The sequence below is a fragment of the Parambassis ranga genome, chromosome 4, assembly GCF_900634625.1.
Source record: "Parambassis ranga chromosome 4, fParRan2.1, whole genome shotgun sequence".
Classification (NCBI taxonomy): domain Eukaryota; kingdom Metazoa; phylum Chordata; class Actinopteri; family Ambassidae; genus Parambassis; species Parambassis ranga.
In genome coordinates this window covers 12,385,206-12,401,441 of record NC_041025.1, presented here as the reverse complement: position 1 = coordinate 12,401,441, position 16,236 = coordinate 12,385,206, and the positions used below count along the sequence as shown (strand labels likewise).

The 16,236-nt window shown below is 41.7% G+C and overlaps 1 protein-coding gene across 1 annotated transcript; it reads right to left on the bottom strand.

The window, feature by feature from the left end:
• Positions 1-227: 227 nt before the first annotated feature.
• On the bottom strand, positions 228-8,129 carry lhx4 (LIM homeobox 4). Its single transcript, XM_028404301.1, has 6 exons — positions 8,051-8,129; positions 4,600-4,771; positions 2,969-3,171; positions 2,294-2,448; positions 1,451-1,622; positions 228-616 (listed from the first exon to the last, which is right to left on the bottom strand). The coding sequence occupies exons 1-6, from the start codon at positions 8,127-8,129 to the stop codon at positions 228-230; spliced, it is 1,170 nt and encodes a 389-aa protein (XP_028260102.1).
• Between the last annotated feature and the right edge of the window lie 8,107 nt (positions 8,130-16,236).

The following is a 16,236-nucleotide window of genomic DNA, read 5'->3' as shown; positions in this document are numbered from 1 at the left end:
AATAGTCAAGTAATAACAAAAAAAACTGTATGATACAGATTGGAGATTGAACATTCAGTGTGAAGGTGTTCTTCACTGCATCGTGCTGTGAACTACAGCTGAGGGACTCAGAGTCACACTTCTTCTCTGCTCTTCCCCCAACATCATCAAACAGACCAGTGTCGGAGGGTGATAGAAAGAAATGTAAAAAGATGTCTATGATGTATCCCCATGGAGGTTTTCCAGACTCAAAACTGGGAATGGTCCATCTCATCCAGCCATGAGGCGGGGCTGGTGGGGAAGTCGGGGTATCCCGTACTACTGCCTGTGGACAGGTCTGATGTTGGACCTCCTGCCATGGCCCTCAGGGCCTGACCCACACCACCTGGGCCACCCTGTACCACCAGACTGTCCATGTTGAAGCCCAGGTTGTTGAGGAGAGGGGTGTGGCCGGGCAGAGAGGCGATGGAGGAGGGCGACTGGGGTAGACCATAGGGACTGCCTGCTCTGATGTCATGGTAGGGTTGTCCTGCTGCATCGACAGAGAAGCCGCCATTCAGGACGGCGCTGTTAGTCACGTCACTGACGCTCCCATACAGCCCGTTAGTGTGGCTGAGATCAGACAGGACCTGGTCATCTGTGGAGGAGACAGCATCACTTAGCATGAGGGGTGTGAAAACTCTGACACATCAACAGTGCTGTCACCTGCATGGACATTATATAGTTGTTATATTTCAATACAGTTAAGTGCTTTTATGAGTCAGATTTAGTGTGGTGACGCTGTGTGGATTTCATAGAGGTACAGTGAGTGGACTGCAGTATTCAAAAAGCATTTTAGTTCTGTAAGAGAGAAAAGATGCTCCTCTCTAACAAAGCCTGTCTGTATGTGTGCAATTACAACAGCACAAAATATTTGTTTCCATCTTAATCCCTCCCCTGGGTGGCTTCAATAACGTCAAAGCCCCAGAGCGCTTTCTCTCTAATTGACTAAAAGCCTCACACGCTTTATAGAGTTTCTGTCACCATGTTTTCATTTCTCATAAAAATTGCCTTCTTTTTAAAAGTAGCTTGAAGACTTTTATGACGACCCAAAACGGGGTTTGCAAACATTAAATAACACAGGGATATCTAAGATGCCACACACACATCCCACTAAGGACCCACTCTCTTTTCCAATAAGCTCCATCATGACGACAAACAGAGGCGGGAGGATGCATCAGCGGCCACAGGGAAGTGTGAGGGGAATGGAAAATGAGAAAGCCATTTTGGATTTGACACCCTACATTAAGGGAGAGATGCCTGAAAGAGAATTCTCAGTCATGCTGTTGTGCTAATGGGATTAAGGGGGCCACAAGCTGCTAAATGACACAAGTGTGGCAGCAATTGAATGTGTCTTTGTGGCATTTTCATTTGTTTTCTTGTGTTGCTTTAAACAATAATAAGTGTGTACTGGTATCCACACAGGACATACCTCTGAAGCTCAGTTCACTGTCGCTGAGTCCCGCGTCGTCGGCCGAGCTCTCCTTCTCCACTTTAGTTCCTCCTCGGTTCCGTTTGACACTTTTATAAAACTGAGTCCAGCGATGGCGCCCTGCATCTTTCTTCAGACGTTTCTCCTTTGCTCGCCGGTTCTGGAACCAAACCTGACACACACATTGAAAATTATTGTTAATTTAAGGCAATAGTTAACATCACAAGCAGATTCCCTATCTGACTTCAAACCATTTTGTTTGACACAAAATGACATGTTCACTATGTTGTGACTGAAAGTAATGTTAGTACACTGCAGTGCATTATAGATATACCACATAAAATCTAAATTGTACCCATCAGAATAAAACTTCAACACATGAAAGTGCAAAAAAAGATAGAATAATAAAATATTAGTTTATATTTTTATAAAAGCATGTCAACAACACAAACATATATGCATGTGTGTGGTAGTATATTGTTTTAGCTCTTTAAGGAGGTTAGAAGCTCTAATAACAAAGGTCTAACTGCCTGTATGATATTATTTATGATTTCAAATTTAACATAACAATAATCACACATTTGCAGTTTTGTTTGTTATGCTCAAATAACTGAACAAATCTGAATTTCCGGCAGCAATTCAGATGTCTGGGTCCAAAGGAAACTGCCTTAGACCCACACACACACACACAGACCATGTTCATAAAGGGTTAAAACCTCATTATTATTATTAAAAATGTTTGAAGATGCTCTGTTGTTCCTGCTGCCTTCTACCTCAGGTGGAGATAACACTGAGCTGTTTCAGAAGAACTCCAGTATGAGAGAGACAAAAAAAAATCTCTACCTGCACAACTCTCATGTCCAGCCCCGTCTCTGAGGACAGCTGCTCTCTGACGTGGCGTGCCGGTTTGGGTGAGTTTTTGTAGGCACTTTTGAGGGTCTCCAGCTGCTTGGCAGTGATGGTGGTCCTCGGCCGTTTGGTTCCCGCCTCTGAATCATCTGCAAAACACCATTACAAGCATGAGTGACTTCCTCTTACATGTGCCACGTTGTCTTAACAGGGAGTGGCCCCTCGGCCTTTGCACGGCGCATATATGTGTTAAATGAAGTGCATGGTCATGTATGGAAGTGTATTATTGTCCTTGTGCATCTGTCCCACTCCCACAGCAGAGGACATAAATTTAGTCAGTGCCAGGGGAGCGGAGTTATTGGAGCTGCACCATATAAGAGCATTGCTTCACTTTACATAATCAATCAGATGCATGGAAATCTGGAGAGGAGAGGGACACACACACTCACACAGATGACAAACAACTAGATCCACAGTCAATAGTCATTTTACTGCACTACAGGTCTGCCATGTCCTCTACTCTGAATCAGATTGACAGAAATTAGTACTAAATATTGAAATTTAAAATGTTTCTTTTTTCATGCTAAGAAGAGCACAGTTATTCCCGGATGTGTTTTCCTGCTGCTGTTATAATAATGATATTTGTGTGTTTACTGTGTAAACACTTACCATTTTGTTTGGCCGTCTCATAATCCACCTTGCACACCAGCCTCCCATCCTCCATGAGGTAAAACTCGTCCCCGGTTGCCAGCTGTCTGCTGCACATGATGCAGGCAAAACAGTGCAGGTGATACACAAAGTCCTGCGCCTTCCGCACAACCTGATTCGGAGGGATGCCCTGTTGGCATGATGCACATTTTGTTCCAAAACGCCTGCAGGGAAACACACAGAGAGACAACATCAGAAACTTTCACTTGAATGATGGAGACAGAGAGACCAGCTGAGATTTACATTTTATATGCTGGATGGCTATGTTCTTCAGCTGCAGCCAAGAATTATCCTACTGTGTGTGTGTGTGTGTGTGTGTGTGTGTGCAGGTAGAAGCTCCAGCTGTTGAGGAGAAATCAGCACTGGAGCGTATTTCTGTTAACGACTGCTCTGTCTGCAGGCTGATGGATGGACAGGATCGATGCATTGTGCACATCTGTATGTGTGTGCATGTTTGCATGTTTATGTGTTTGCAGATGAAGTGAGAGGGAGGAGGAAGAAGAAGAAGGGGGGAAAAGGGGAGGAAGAGGAGGAGGGGAGCTCACAGTAAACACACCCACAGGAGAACCAATAAAACACTGACTCAGGAGAGGCTTTAAATCACAGAACCAACCCAGAAAAATAAAAAAGAGCAAGGTGAAGACTCCAAATCACCACTGCCAAGCAAACACCAGTGTGTGTCCGTGTGTGTGTGTGTGTGTGTGTGCCACACATGTCCACCATCACACTGTCTGAACATGCCAACACACACACACACACACACACGGACACCAGTGTGTGTCCGTGTGTGTGTGTGTGTGTGTGTGTGTGTGTGCCACACATGTCCACCATCACACTGTCTGAACATGCCAACACCCCCTCCCCTTCTGGTCCTCCTCATGCTGCCCCCTGGGTCAGCTAACAGAGTTAGCTCCCAGTGAGACTCCAGAGCTTTTTAGTTCTCATTCAAGCTTTGAGCATTAAAACCTTTCAAACATGATTTAGTAAAAAGCCCAGATCTGCTGATCCTGTTTTGGATAAAAGTCAAACTCAATTTTCTTCTGTAATGCCTCAGAAATCCAATCGTTGAAAGAAAATATGTGGAACGGCAAAAAGATGGCAGAATAAAGGGATTTTTAATCACAATGGGAAGTATGGAAAATGGCTATTATCTGCACACATGATAATAACATGGAAATAAATAAGCAAATATATCCAGGCTGATAAAAAAACAATTCAATACACAACATATTTTTATATTAATATCTTGGTTCAGAAATGTGAGGTTGACAAAATTTCAGTGTAAATATTATTTTATTATAACACCAAATAATATGATCATATAAATCTGATAATAAATCTGTAACATTGAATTTGAAATTTCCCAGCTTGGGATGAATAAAGTAATTCTATTCTATTCTATTCTATTCTATTCTATTCTATTCTATTCTATTCTATATTACACTGTTAGATAATCTATCTGTTTAATTAAATAGAATCTACAAAACAAATGTGTGTGGCTTGTTTTTTAATATCTAATTTTCCAATATGCACAGAACTTATTGCAACAATTAAATTAAAAAAAATGGAACCAAAGTGAGAGTCGTACTGACTTGAAGAAGTCTTCCTTGCAGTAGACGTTCCCCGCCCGGGAGAAACATTTGTCCGCCAGCGGGGTCTGGCAGTCTGCACACTTGAGGCACTTGGAGTGCCAGTGTCTGTCCAGCACCTTCAGGATGAACTTGTCCAGGATGTGCTGACTACAGCCTGCACACTGAGGGATCTCTGCAAAGGAAGGAGCAACAGTACAAGGTCAACACTCGACCCAACATAAAATAAGAATGAACATGTTATCAGGAGGAGTCTTTGCCAGGAAAAAATGATACTTTCATTCTTCCTGATAGAGACACGTGGAACAAAATGAAACTGAACCAAAGGTTGCGAACTGTCACTCATAGTGTAATCTAGATTTAAAAAGTATAAAAACTCAGATTATATATACATATTTTCACTGTCAAACGTCAGTATGGACATTATCTATATATAACAGGCTGTAAAATTTAGAAATGCGCGCCAATAAGAAGCTGTCGAACTAACACTGTCTACAATTATTTTATATCTCTTCATTATTTCGTGATGTTCTTACATTTGTGTTGCATTGTAAAGGATTAGATTCACAGTTTTATTAATCAGATGTCTGTTCAGACCAGGACATGTTGAGAAATGTCATGTCAGCCTCTGTCCATGGTGCTGAACTCGGAGCGCAAAAACACCTTTCTGACTGAATATCGATTTTTTTCCTCTCACCCTTATAATTCCGTTAGACAGTCTTGTTTGATCTTAATTACTCTATTAATGATTTTATGGGAAGTGAGTATGGTGGGACAGAAATCAGTCGAGGCGGGACTGCGGTTTATTTTTTGTGATGCTAGAAACCGGCAGCAGAAACCAAACAAAGAGCATGGGATTATTATTATTATTATTATAGTCTACATCATTAGATAACATACGATACGCGCAATAAAGCAATTTCAAAATAAAAGCCAATTTTCCCTAAAAATCTGTTCTTTTATAGCCAAATTGCACATTTTTTCCGTCCATATAAAATAAAATATAACATAAGCATAAGAAGAAATTATTATTATTATTATCGAATCCTTCTTAAATCACTAAAGTAATAATGTGTCATTTATTTCCTGATTTATTCTAGCTGCCTAAACTAAAAGCAGAATTTGTGTGCTGTGTTTAGACTGGCCTATTTTTCATTCTCAGCTCCTCTTAGTCACACATCTGCATAATATTCGATAAAGAAAAATCAATACTGAAGATAAGTGACCACAGCAAATGACTGAAACACACCAAGAGCCGAAACACACACGCACACGCAGAATATGAGCTGCCGCAGCGGCCAGAGAAAAACATCACGGCCGTGAAATCATCTCACAATGACCGTCCAAAGCTGCCGTAGGTTTAATCCCGTCACACCACACAGTGAGAAAAACAAAGCTGTACAACATGGAGGTCAGTTTTACAGTTTGTATCCACATGTTCGTGTGGATTTTTGTATTCTGTATACGTTTATTTTAATTCAAAATAAATATAGAAAAAAATAATATAGTGGGAGATAACACAGAGAATATTTGAAATAGTTTGCTGAAATCCATCCTGTGACTTCAGCACATGTTCACGTGCAGAGCAGCATTCCTGCACAGACACAGGTTGGCTTTGTTTCACAGCATCCACGCTGAGATGACGGAGGAAAGTGGAGGCTGACTTAGAAACCATCCTCATATGAATCCGTGTCACAATGAGGAGGCTGTTTGGAGCTAAGTGGTGGCTGGATGAAGCAGAGCGGGATGGTTTTTGGAGAGAGGGAGAGAGAGAGAGAGAGAGAGAGAGAGAGAGAGAGAGAAATAGTGCTGAAAGGAAAGCAGCACGATTCTTGGCAACGACAGACAGTCCAGCGTCCAGCTTCAGTGTGTGTGTGTGTGACAGAAAGAGAGAGAGAGAGAGAGGGAGAGGGAACCTCGTGTATTCAGGAGGTCTCCTTCATATCTTATTATCTGTTGCCACCACTCTCCAACTCCTCACCATATTCATCGCCTGGGTCATTTCGCACAGGAAGTGAAACACATTTCCAGAGCCAGAAGAAGATCTTCAGCCTGGCAGCCTCCCACACTTTCAACCGAGGAATGATTTGTGTTAATTAAACGTGAAGTAAACACTTTATATCCCAGACTAATAGCCTGCTGCAGGTTAAGGTTTGGATGTAATTGGCCTGAGTCAGCAGAGCACTCTGTCTATGACATTAAAAAATGCTTCGATGTATTCTCTGCTGCTTTTTATTCCTGAAATAATCCAGGTTTAAATCCTGGCGCTGCAGGGGGCTGAGTGGCAGGATCTTTATCCAATCTTTTAATCTGTCTCGATTTATAAAATTAAAGAGCATAAGCCGACCACATACAGAACAGGCTCCTTTTCCTTTAGTCACATGTGAGCACTTAAATTGCACATATGGCCTCCTACACTCACCAGGATACTGTTGACTACACTAAAAAAACATAAATAAACACAGCCGCAGCTCATATTTTGTTGCTGGTTTTAGTTGTTTTCTGCAAACCTTAAACTTAATTTTAAATGCAATATTTTATATTAAATATTTCTTAATGTGATTTTGAAACTAAGGTGCAGTCTAGTAATTATCTTACAGCATTATCCTATTTTGTTTTGGATTATTTTGCGGGCTAGTAGCCTATTAAAGGCCCCGTCCATCTGTACGTTTTACAGATATAAATAATTAGGTCAGAGCAGGAATGTATCAGTTACACTTCTTGATCTTGATCACAGATTATAAAAAGGGCTGGCACAGATTAACGAGAGAACAGATGCAAAATGTTTGACGTTTAAAAAAAATGTATTTGACGTTTTAAAAAATCTGTATTTGTTCTTATCTTTGAAAAATAATGCTTTAAATGTATTCATTAAATACATAAACAGGTGACTGGGCCTTGTTTTGGAGCATAAAAAATATTAAAATAAAACATCTGAGGCGTTTAATTTGACCCAGTAATGAGTGTCAATCAAAGTCAGTGTGTGTTTGTGTTGATGGGTGATGACAACTGCGTCTGATCTCTTGACCATGCAGGCTCGTCTACAAATTAACAGCTGGGAGACTCAGCGTGAGTCCAGCAACCTGACGGAGGATGCAGCAAAGTTTGAGGACAAACTGAAGAACAAATAAGCTGATATTTATTGTTCTTTTCTTGGATGGATGTGCCATCTTTTTACGCTCCTCTTGCAGGCGATTGCAGAACACAGCCAAGCCCTCAATGAGGCTGCAAAGATTAATTGGACCTGCGGGTTTGTGCTTGGTTTTCAGGCCATGAAGCGGTGTCATCTTAGAGGTATTTTTTTTTGCTCCCTTAAATCTAAGCAGCATGACACATCACTGGCTCGAAAGGTTCAGTATCACCGTCCTCAATCGTACAGTAACTAACCTTATCCCCGCAGCACAGGCTGCACACGCGTCTCCACATTCATAATGATAAAATGAAAATGTCTTACGTTGCAGGGGCACTCCGAGAATCTCCGGTAAACTCTTTACAGGACTCTCTGTCGGTAGGACCGCCGCACTTTGCATCATCGTGATCCAAACCGGGAGACAAACGCACGCACATACACCCGCAACACAGTGGGCGCACTCCCCCGTCCTGTCTTGTGGGTAAAAAAAATGTTGCTGCTGTTGAGGCCTCTCTCTCCACACTCTGCAGAGTGATCTCAAACGCAGCGTCACGTCCAGCCAGCTTCTATCCCTGTTATTTCTCTATTCCCGGGATGGTGTCCGTGCCGTGCCGTGCACTGCCGTGCCGAGCTGTTTTGGAGTGGATCAGACAGGCTGCTCGGTCCATTCAGCGCTGCAGGGGCGGCGGGGCCTGACGTCACCGCGGCAGAGGCTCACCGGAGGCCAATCAGAGCGCAGGAAGAGGAGGCCCCCGGGGGCGGAAAGCATCCTCTATAGGTGAAGAAGCGAAGGAGGAGAAAGGAGAAAAAGGAGGAGGAGGAGGAAGAGAAGGAGGAGGAGAGGCGTCTAACGTGGTATATGAAAATGTCTCTGGAGAGGCGGGACCTTGCTCCGGTACAGACCATAAATAGCTCACTGCAGTGGCTCCCGGAGGAGCCCCGGGCCAGCAGGGCTCCTCCAGGAGAGGAGGAGAAGGGAGGTCCCTTAATGCAGCCAAGAGAGAGAGAGAGGAGATCAATTCTGAATTCAGGAACTGTTGATAGATTTCACTGCCGATCATACAGGTGTCCATACTGACAGCCTGTGACCACGTGATTATAAGCATGAAAGAGGCCGCAGACACACCTAAAGGTTTTTCCCGCAAAAAAGAGATTTAACACATGTAATACCAACTTTTATAAGTCAAAGTACAATCTGACAGTGAAAAGAGTATCCATGCAGCTGCGAGTTAAGCCACACACAGCAGACAGGATATGACTGGACAGGTGTGTGACTCAAATTCACCTCTGTGCGATGCTCAGGCCTCTCTCTCTCTCTCTCTCTCTCTCTCAGTGACAGGTAGGATTAGGAGTCTGGGCGCAGTCCTCCTGACACTGTTCATTTCAGACCCCATCGTCTGAGACTGCTCTCCTGGATAAGATATTCCCTCTGGAGAGGTTTCTAGTTCAAGCTAGATGAACTCAATCTTCGCTTCCAATTTACTTCAAGCGTGGAAAGAAAAGCACACTGAGGCTCTCCATGCCGCCTTGTCCGCCTCCAAACCGGCGCGCAGGTTTTTAGTTTCCATCAACTGTGAGTCCCAGGTGAACACACACACACACACACACACACACACCTGCACATCTCGACGCAACTGAAAGCAGTGTGTTTATTTTAATTTCCTTTTGTCTAAAAGTAGAATATGTGCGTATCAATTAAAAATAAAGTCGCCTTTTGTTTTTGATTTTATGTAAAAACAATAATTTATTTTTTTTAAACACACATAAGAAATTAGCGCCACATTGTCCTGATTGATCTTTTCCTGTTCATGTAGCTTAAACTGTGCCTTCTATGGACTGTCGCCTTATAGCCAGACTATACTGCTCCTGCTGGGACCCACAATCCCATGCGTCTTAACGTTTCAAATGTAATTTAGTAAAATGAAAACGTACATCAAGCTGATTAAAAAGCGGGCTGGGATATTACTGGAATTTTATCCAGCCGATTCAAAGCTGCAGATTTCAGGCCAGGTGCCCCCCTCCATCCATCCATCCTTCCATCCATCCTTCCAACCCTCTATCCATCCATCCATGTGGTGTTTGTCTGTGTGTATGTTTGGCGATGGAATCATATGGTCTTACTTTATTTTCATTATACACTTTTCCCCTCAAGATCATTCAATTTATTCGACTATTCAATTACTCTGATTGTTGGTATCGAGGCCCCCTTTAGCTGCCCTGGAAAACAATGCAGATAAAAATGCTCTTAACCTGTCAGCAAAGGGCAACACAATTAGAATAATTGACGGATGCAAAATGCAGAAAGAGAAAAGATGTGAGCGCGCACATCTGCTTTAGTGGCACACTAAATGATGTGGTATTATTTTTATTTTATTTATTTATTTTTATGTCCATCTTTAAATGAGATGGGGAAAGAAATGTGGCTATTACTGAATGATTTGCAAAATAAAGCTCGTCTGGATCTATTAAAAAAATCTGCATAGAGCACCACAATGAGAAAATAAATGAAGGGCGAAATGACAAACACATGAAAAGTAATTATTTTGATATGACTATTGTTTGCTGAGGCGATTCTCACATTTATTTTTCTTTTCTTAAAGAACGCACAGGAACACAAGGAAGGGATTATACATTATTATATATATATTTATACATTATAAATTATAACCGCATTTTCCAAAGGAGGTGAGATGAATGATTTTTGTCTGCATGGAGGTATGAAAAATCATGTGTAGACTGGAAGCAGCTTTCGGGCAATAACTCAAGCAGAGGGCGACTCCTTTGGCACCGCCGCTGACCCAGCCACCTCTAATTAGATCTAATATTTCAGTGGACGACTTCATTGACATCTGCGATTCACAGATTCAATAAGCAGGGAGTCAGAAAAACAGAAACACACATCCGCCCTGCAGCATGTTGTAGTGGAGTGTGACAAAGGAGTGTAAAACTCAGCAGCAGGCCTGGTGTAACCAGACAGACAGCATCAAATGTGTGCAGAAAAATGCAGTCAGTGTGCTCAAACAACAGACGCACACAGTTAAATAGCAGCAAACGCACCTCTCAGTGGTGACTAAACATCACTAAAAGAGATGTGAGCAAAATGCCCCATCTCACAGTGACACGGCTTCATGCAGGATATGTTTTATGACCCTGTACATTAGTTTTCTCCTCCTAAGGTGAACTGCTGCCCAGTGTTTCTCGCAGACCTACCTAGTCAGTTAGTCTCCTCTCTCACCTCCTTCTCCCCCTCCTCCTCCTCCTTTTCTTTTACTCCTCCATACAGTTCAGGGTTGTTTCAGCAGGATGGGCCGGAGCTCGCAGAGCAGCAGACAGTCAGTCAGTCCACACTTTCTTCCGCATCCATTGACAAAACCACATTAGGTAGCGATGGCACCGCGTCTCTTCAGCATTTGGTCCGAAAGCAGGAGAGGAAACAGAGAGAGAGGAGAGAGGGGAACCCTTCAGGAGGGAGCACGGAGGAGAAAATTAAATTGCACTTGGGGGGCAAATTCTATTAGGGAATAGTTATTGTCTCCTGACAGCTCCTGTCCATTTGGGTAATTAGTAGAAGAGATTGGTTGAACAAACGAAATCTATTCCCGTCAGAAATGATATTTTCCAATTCCCTGATTGAACCTGACCCTGCCGTGCTGAGGCGGTAACTATAGAAACACAGGTGAGCCAGGATGTACACAAATACCCTTAAACAGATTATTATTATTATTATTATTATTATTATTATTATTATTATTATTATTACTACTACTTACAGATATTATTGAGGTGAATTATTGTCCAGTTTTTTTGTAGGTCCTGTGATGTGCTGGCACCTGTTCAAGGTGCTGCTCCGCCTGCTTGCTGCCCAGCATGTTGGGATAAACCAGACCTCCATGAACATCAGCACCCGAAGCTTCTCGTGTAAATTTAATTTAATTTTAATTTTAATTTTAATGATACCACAATACAGCAGCAGCAGTAATGTGGTATCATTTAAAATGTAGTGTGTGATCTGAACATTGTTTCATTCAAGATCTGACTCTTTTTTTTAAAATATCAGAGGACTCAACAGAGTGCAGCACATGTAATACTGTACATCACAGGCTTGTTTTTGGTCACCTGTATTTCATCACATAAGATGAATTAAAATCATTTGGACATATGACAAACTAATGCACAATTTCAAATTTGTGCTGATATCAAATATGCTGACATTGCCTAACCCTATTTTGAATTATAAGAACCAGAAAATCTTTTTAACTTGCTGCAAAAACATCTGATGTAGTACATCCATGCACATATATCACCAGGGTAATAGGTGAGGAAAAAATATACAAAAACAAGAAAAATGCTTTAACTTACACATGAGAACATACAAAGATTTCATCAGCTGGATGACAAGAGGCTGATTTCATTTTGTCATTTTAAAGCCTTTAAAGGCAGGTAAGTAGTCGATATCAGTGTGCATCCTTCCTGAAAACATTACTCACACTGTATTTTGATGTTGATATTTAACATGAAGATAAAAAGATCACACTTTTATCACAGATAGCAGCTTGAAGTGACATTAAATAAAACCATACTAAAGCCCTGGTTTCCACAGAAAGCCAGAAGGTGAATCTTCTCTGGATGCTCACTGACAGCAGCGGTGTCAGCTGAGTGAATTAAAGCACAGTGACTGACAAGTGTTGGATCTTCTCCAGCTTCATTATACAAGCACTTCCTGTAAGCCCTGTCCTGACTCTGGTGGTAGAGGGGGTGGGGTTAGGTATAAAAAGAAAAACACCAGACCACGGCCTTGCTTCCCAAAAAGCATCCACAAGGGTCCATTGTAAGGACTCACAATGGGACCAACATTGTCTTTTGGGAACCAGAGCTACGAGCAGCATGTCAGGTTTGAGCTGAAATTAAAATAGTGCAGTGGAGCATATTATTAGTGGTTAGTAGTTAAATTATTCGTGGAGCTTTGCCTCCCTTATGATGATGATGACACAACACTTGGAAAAAAATTTAACTTTAGTAAATGTAGAGAGATGTCAGAAAAAATGGGGAAATAACATTTAAATTCACAGCAATGCATGCTGGGAAGTACACCAACATGATAGTAAACAAGTTTTAATTTTAGGTTGTGAATCACACTTTTAAGCACACACAAATATTAAGAAAAATGAAAAGAATTTACACCATGACCAACAACCAAAGCATGTGTCAATCAATCAAAGATGATTACAAACAACAACAAATACAAGCAGCTCTTCTTCAGTCCTCTGAACCACAGGGACTCACATCAGTTAAACATCAGGTATCATAGGGTCATTTGTGGCTTTGTAAGCGTGCAGCAGTACAAACATACAGAACAACCATGATCATGGTGCATGTGACGGCTTCATTCGCTTGCTGTAAAGGGACAGTCATCTCTGTGCCCCTTTCATACGAGCAGCAGCAGCTCACAGACGGAGAGAGGAGATGTTTGGTAGATCAGCAGATGAAAGGGGGAGGGACCGCAGCAGTAAAATGAGATGGATCTGACCCTACTTGACTCCTGCCTTTAAAAGACCGCATGTTTAAAACCTGAAAGGAGATCTGGCTTAGTTTGGATGTGATATATACCAATACCATATATTAACGTCTTTTTTCATAATTTATTCACCCCCCCCACACACACTCCTCCTCCTCCTCCTCCTCCTCTTCATCCCTCTGCCTTGGTCCACAGCAGGAAGCTTTATAGTATTATTAAAGTCAGAAAGAGAGATGACAGAAAAATGCATCAGGCCCCTCCTGCATTTTAATATCAATACCGGAGGGGTAATAAACATTGAGGCAGAGAGCATACAGGAGAGGAGTGACTATAAAACCCTGCATTGTCTAATTTATGGAAGACAACAACAGGGCAGCAAGGTGAGGTTTTTACCCTTCAGTCTAATGCTTCACAACACAACAGTGCAACAACATCAGCTTTCAACAAAGCACACACTTGCAAAAAAGTTTCAAAGGAAGTGATCAGGTAATTTCCAGTACTGGAATCCTGAGAGCAGAGCTTTGGCAGTGTCATTTCAAGGTCCAATTATTTAGTATTTGGCAATTAACGAAGACCCAACTAAGTAAGAGAAGCATGAGACGTCATTGAGGACAAATCAAAGAGAAAACTGAATAAATGGTCATGAAAACAGCACGACGCAGATACAGAGATTTAACTTTTTAAGCATTTTACGTACAAATGTCATGAAATGAATGCTGTTTATCTAATGCAAGTATGTTCATTTTTAACAGCATTTTATTGCTCTGGATAAAATGCACCCTGGTGACAGCTGAATGCTTAAAATGTAAAAATTATATTTACTGCTGTCTGAGGTTATTGGATAGGGAGTGAATAACAGCATACAAACCAGCCACTGAATGCTTAAGTACAGTGAAAGTAGAGACACAGAGGGGAGGTGTTGGAGCTCCAATGTGGATTCCCTGCTGGTGGCACATGCTACAAAGAAAGAAAAGTTTTTTGAAATATTCTCTACGATCAGACAGAAAGCTGCTTGTTCATCTGAACTGGATTTGCTTAGCTTTGCAAAAAAAACAAAAAAAAACAAAAACATGAAAAGCAGCTACTGCTCTAGTCACTTCTAATGCTCACAAAATGTTACATTTGTACAGAGATTAATGAGCATGACTTCCTGGAGTCTCACCTGGTTGCCTGGCAACCCCACATCGACAAGCATCACATCTGTTTTGTCGTCTCCATGACCAGGCTAATACTTCTGAGATACTTCTGTTGGAGCTTCATATGTAGGAGGACTTCTGCTTCTGTTTGTAGCTGCTTGGTAATTTTCTCCCTTTACTCTTATACCAATGGTATGGTCCTACTTTTACCTTTACAAATACAGTCATGAAGGCAGAGCACTGGTACAATAACCTATGAGCCAGAGACCGGATTTCTCATGTTAATTTTGTCATGAATATGATTCAACTTTGTCTAAATGGACCACGAATAAATTTATATGCTATATAATATAAATTATATATAATTTATATAAATAAATAAATTGGGTCTCAGACTAAATTCCTTCTTTGTGTAAAGTCAAACCGTTTCTGCGCCTGAATTCGGTCACAATAAGCACAAGCAGCTCTGAACGTGCCCTGATTTAGATCTGAGGACTCTGTCCTCAGTGTGAACTGCTCACCTCGGCCTTGGCAAAGCTGCAGACAGAAATTACACTGCTGCCAACTTCCTCATTAACTGTAGTTAGTCTGAACCAGCACAATGCTCACAGCTCACTGAGGCTCACAACACCTGATAAAGGGCTTCTGTAGAGTAAGCAGCCCAAAGAGTGGCTGACTCCAATCCTATAACAAACAGGTAAACATTTAAACAGATTAACAGATCAGAGAAAAGTGCAAAATAATATGCATAAAAGTTTGGAAAAACACATTTATTATTCCTCATTTAGTTTGACACTTTGCCAACTAAAAAAGCATATATTAGAATGTGTCAGGTGATTAATTGTTTAATAATGTTTGAAAAATGAATAAAAAACATGCCTGCAATAAACTTTTCTTAATGCAATCTGGAGTCATTGAGGCTCTTATCTAAAATATGAGAGTTTGATTAAGGCACAAAACCACAGCTGCTCAGCCACAATGCTCCTCTGCTTTAATGTAGGCTATTAATCAGCCTATTGTGTGTGTGTGGGACTGACTGCTTTATCTTGACTGTTTTACCATTATACTGTGTCACACTGCATGTGGTTTGGATGAGGGTGGTGTGGGGTTCAGAGATGTGAGCAATGTGTGTGTATGTGTGTGACAGTGTTGATGGGTGGAGGTAAGGGCCAGGAGTCAAGGGAATTCACGCTGATGTTCCAGGAAAACACAAAGCTCAAGATCAAGCACTGGTTGTCCTTCAGATGGGCCTGTTGTAATCTCGACATCAAACTCCTCGTCCTCCATCCTTCCATCCATTTATCCCTCACACACACGGCTCCCTCTTTCATCTGATCCCCTCTTACCACCCCTGAGGGTCCCCCCCCACCCCAACCCCCCCTCCTCCAGCAGAGCCCACCTTCAAGTGTGTGCGAGGATGGAAGAAGCCCCATGAAAGCCGATTGCGTTTTAATAAAGTTTATTATCTGCAGGGAGCTAATCCTCAAGGGTAATCTCTCCTCTCTAGTCCTAAAGGAAAGCTGGATTACTCACTTGCTATAATCCCAATGAAATTGTTAGGATTTAGCTTGCGCTGCACAGCAGATGGCAACAGGCTTTTTCCTTCAACCTTGGTTGGTTTAACCCCCCATTTCTACACCCAGCTCCTCCTTGCCTTGTGTCCTGGGAGTCTTGGTCAAAACAAAAACACAAACAGAAGCTTGTTACTCCCAAACATATTTTTGACAACCCAGCACAGATGGCATTAACCCTAAAATAAAACCACGTTCAATGTGATGCTGAAGCAAGAAGTTCATTGACTGAAGTGAAGAATCCTTATCAAAAATATTTTTATTGATTCAGACAAAAAAAAAACACAC

What these genes read in the sequence shown, in the direction of transcription:
- lhx4 (XM_028404301.1), bottom strand. Translation starts at nt 8,129, where the DNA reads ATGATGCAAAGTGCGGCGGTCCTACCGACAGAGAGTCCTGTAAAGAGT. An exon ending in TGAGACGGCCAAACAAAATG is followed by an intron (nt 2,449 to 2,968) that starts GTAAGTGTTTAC and finishes GGTGTTTTGCAG; the next exon opens with ATGATTCAGAGGCGGGAACC. An exon ending in CAGTGAACTGAGCTTCAGAG is followed by an intron (nt 617 to 1,450) that starts GTATGTCCTGTG and finishes TCTCCTCCACAG; the next exon opens with ATGACCAGGTCCTGTCTGAT.